This window comes from Nicotiana tomentosiformis, chromosome 3 (assembly GCF_000390325.3).
Source record: "Nicotiana tomentosiformis chromosome 3, ASM39032v3, whole genome shotgun sequence".
Taxonomy (NCBI): Eukaryota; Viridiplantae; Streptophyta; class Magnoliopsida; order Solanales; family Solanaceae; genus Nicotiana; species Nicotiana tomentosiformis.
In genome coordinates this window covers 22276995-22279366 of record NC_090814.1, presented here as the reverse complement: position 1 = coordinate 22279366, position 2372 = coordinate 22276995, and the positions used below count along the sequence as shown (strand labels likewise).

The window sequence follows — 2372 nt, the reverse complement described above, 5'->3', positions numbered from 1 at the left end:
CAAAACCAAATCATCCTCATAGCCTGGTTCTAAATCCAAAGGTGAGAAAGCTAAGCCAAGGAAGAATGTGAAATCCTCTGTTTGTTCCACACCACCACCTGCTAGTTCTCAACCTTCATCCACTGGTATTTTAACACCACTACCCACTGTTATACTTTCACATCCATCCATTAATATCTCTGCACCACCACCCACTATTACTCTTCCACCTCCATCTTCTGTTACTTCTGCACCTCTATCCAATGTTTATTCACTACCTCCATCGCCAAAAATGACCACTCAAACCACTTTCTCTACACCAGATAGCCTTCAAACCTACAAAGGTCAAGGCCACATCAAGGAAGTCAGTGAAAAGTAAAAAACTAGTTGATAGTGCTACTACTAAGGGGGAACCTACAAAGAAGGATCTTATTACTTAGGAGGGAACTATGATTGACAAGGATTCTCAAGTAAAGCTTTCTCCATCAAAACTTGATATTCTGGCTTTTGCTATAGATGTATCACTCCTAGATATAGTTGAACCCTTGAGGGAAACAATATATCCAAGAATATATGTAGTTGAAAAATTAATTGTAGCACAACCTGTCAGTGAAGAAGTAGTTGCCGAACATTCTATGGTTCAGGGGGAAGGAGAGAAATAAAAAGGGGACAATGAGGGCTCTGATGAGAGTACGTATAACTGGACTGGTGATGAGGAGTATGAGGAAACCAACAAAGAGGGAGAAGTTGAAAGAGAGAAAGCACACAATTCAGAAGAGAAGAAAAGTGAGGATGAGGTTGCATCAGAAAGAGAAAAGGGAGAGCAAGAGGGAGATTTAAAAGAAGGAAAAGGAACCGAGGGAGGAGAGGACTTTGAGAGTGATGAAAATGATCATGAGGGAGTGGGAAATGATGAGAAAGACAATGAGGTTGAGGACTCTGAATTTGAGAGTGAGGAAGAACATGAGAGTGAAGACTCTGAAGGTTCTATGACTATTGGAAATACAGTCATGCCCCATTTGGAAGATGTTAATATAGAGGAATCTTCGGAGTAACCAAGGCCTTCCATAGTACCTTTCCTAGGATATGAGAATGTTGAAAGTGATAAGGATGGCCTGCCACTATCTGAGGTGGGAAAGAAGAAGAAAGCCACAGCAAAACCTACTAAATTAGCTTCACATGGAATAAAGGATGTGACTCCTCCTACTAGAGTAAAATAAAGGTTGTGGATGCGCAACTAATTAAGGAAGCTAGAAGTAACAAAAGAACAAGGATATCAGTTATAGTTGCTGAAACTGTTGTTGAACTGGATGAGGATGAAGAACATGTTTCTTCCCTTAAAGGTACGAAATCATCAGTTAAAAGGGTTGCTGTCAAACCTATCAAAGTAGCTGCCTCTACTTCTCAGAAGAAGATCAGAGGGAAAAATAAAATTGTTGAGTCAGAGGTAGTTAACAAGGCGACAGAGTTTAAAAGTCCAACACTGATGAAAAGGGAATGACGCAGTTGGTAGATAAGCTTTTGTATGCATGGGTGGACACGCATGTTTGTGAAACCTTTTTCCCTTGTGTGTATACCTGCAATGGTTGAGTTCTATGCTAACTTTTAGTTTGATGGAGAAGTGGTGAAGAGCTTTGTAAAAGACTTTGAGTTATAGTTTGACGCTGAAGAACTTGGGTTATTGCTGAACATCCCTTCCCTAGGATTTGATAATTATTTGAAGAAAAAGTGGCCAACAATTGACAATGATGTGGATAAAGGGATTATAATCACCAAAAGATTTCCCCAAATATCTGAAATGGATGCCCCTTCAAAAGGTGTATAAGACTGATATGATACCTTTTCACAAGTTGTTCCATTTTGTGAATTCCTGTGAAGGTCTGAGAGGAGGCACAAGGCCACTCTGCTTGACATGGCTATGATGGAATTGTTGGATACTAGCAAGGCCATCAATCTTCCTAGCATGATGATTTAACACATGGCAAGGGTTGCTGACACTTCCAAACCTAAGCATGATTTGCCCTATGGTTTCATGCTGACTGAGCTATTTGACAATATCAACATCTCTTTGCCTGAGCTTAAGTTTGGCAATCACAATGATGTCGTGGATGCAGTTACACTCAAATAGTGTAACTTTAATTCTACTTGGAAGCAGTAGGGCTACAAGCTTTCTAAGAGGTTGGAGTTGGCCTAGGAGGAGAATGATAAAATCATGGAAGATAATGATGAACCGAGGAAGGAAACCAAGTAGCTCAAGAAAGAGCTGAGGAAGGACAGAGAACGTAACACCCCGAAAAATTTGAAGTACTTAAGCGCTATTAAGAAAGTTGATGTGTACTAATTATATTATTTTTTGTGTAGACAAGGACTACTATATGAATGATATCAATTAA

General features: G+C 39.8%; 1 protein-coding gene across 1 annotated transcript; it reads left to right on the top strand.

The window, feature by feature from the left end:
* The first annotated feature begins 428 nt into the window (after positions 1-428).
* On the top strand, positions 429-1804 carry LOC138907487 (uncharacterized). The gene is made up of 4 exons (XM_070198086.1): positions 429-617; positions 699-1007; positions 1190-1426; positions 1637-1804. Exons 1-4 carry the CDS (start codon positions 429-431, stop codon positions 1802-1804), a joined length of 903 nt encoding a protein of 300 aa, XP_070054187.1.
* The last annotated feature ends 568 nt before the right edge of the window (positions 1805-2372 follow it).

Excerpts from the sequence above, each read along its gene's own strand:
- LOC138907487 (XM_070198086.1), top strand. The coding sequence starts at position 429 with ATGATTGACAAGGATTCTCAAGTAAAGCTTTCTCCATCAAAACTTGAT. Across the intron at positions 618-698 it reads TAGTTGCCGAACATTCTATG|TATGAGGAAACCAACAAAGA; the intron begins GTTCAGGGGGAA and ends GGTGATGAGGAG. Across the intron at positions 1,427-1,636 it reads ATAAAATTGTTGAGTCAGAG|TTTGACGCTGAAGAACTTGG; the intron begins GTAGTTAACAAG and ends TTTGAGTTATAG.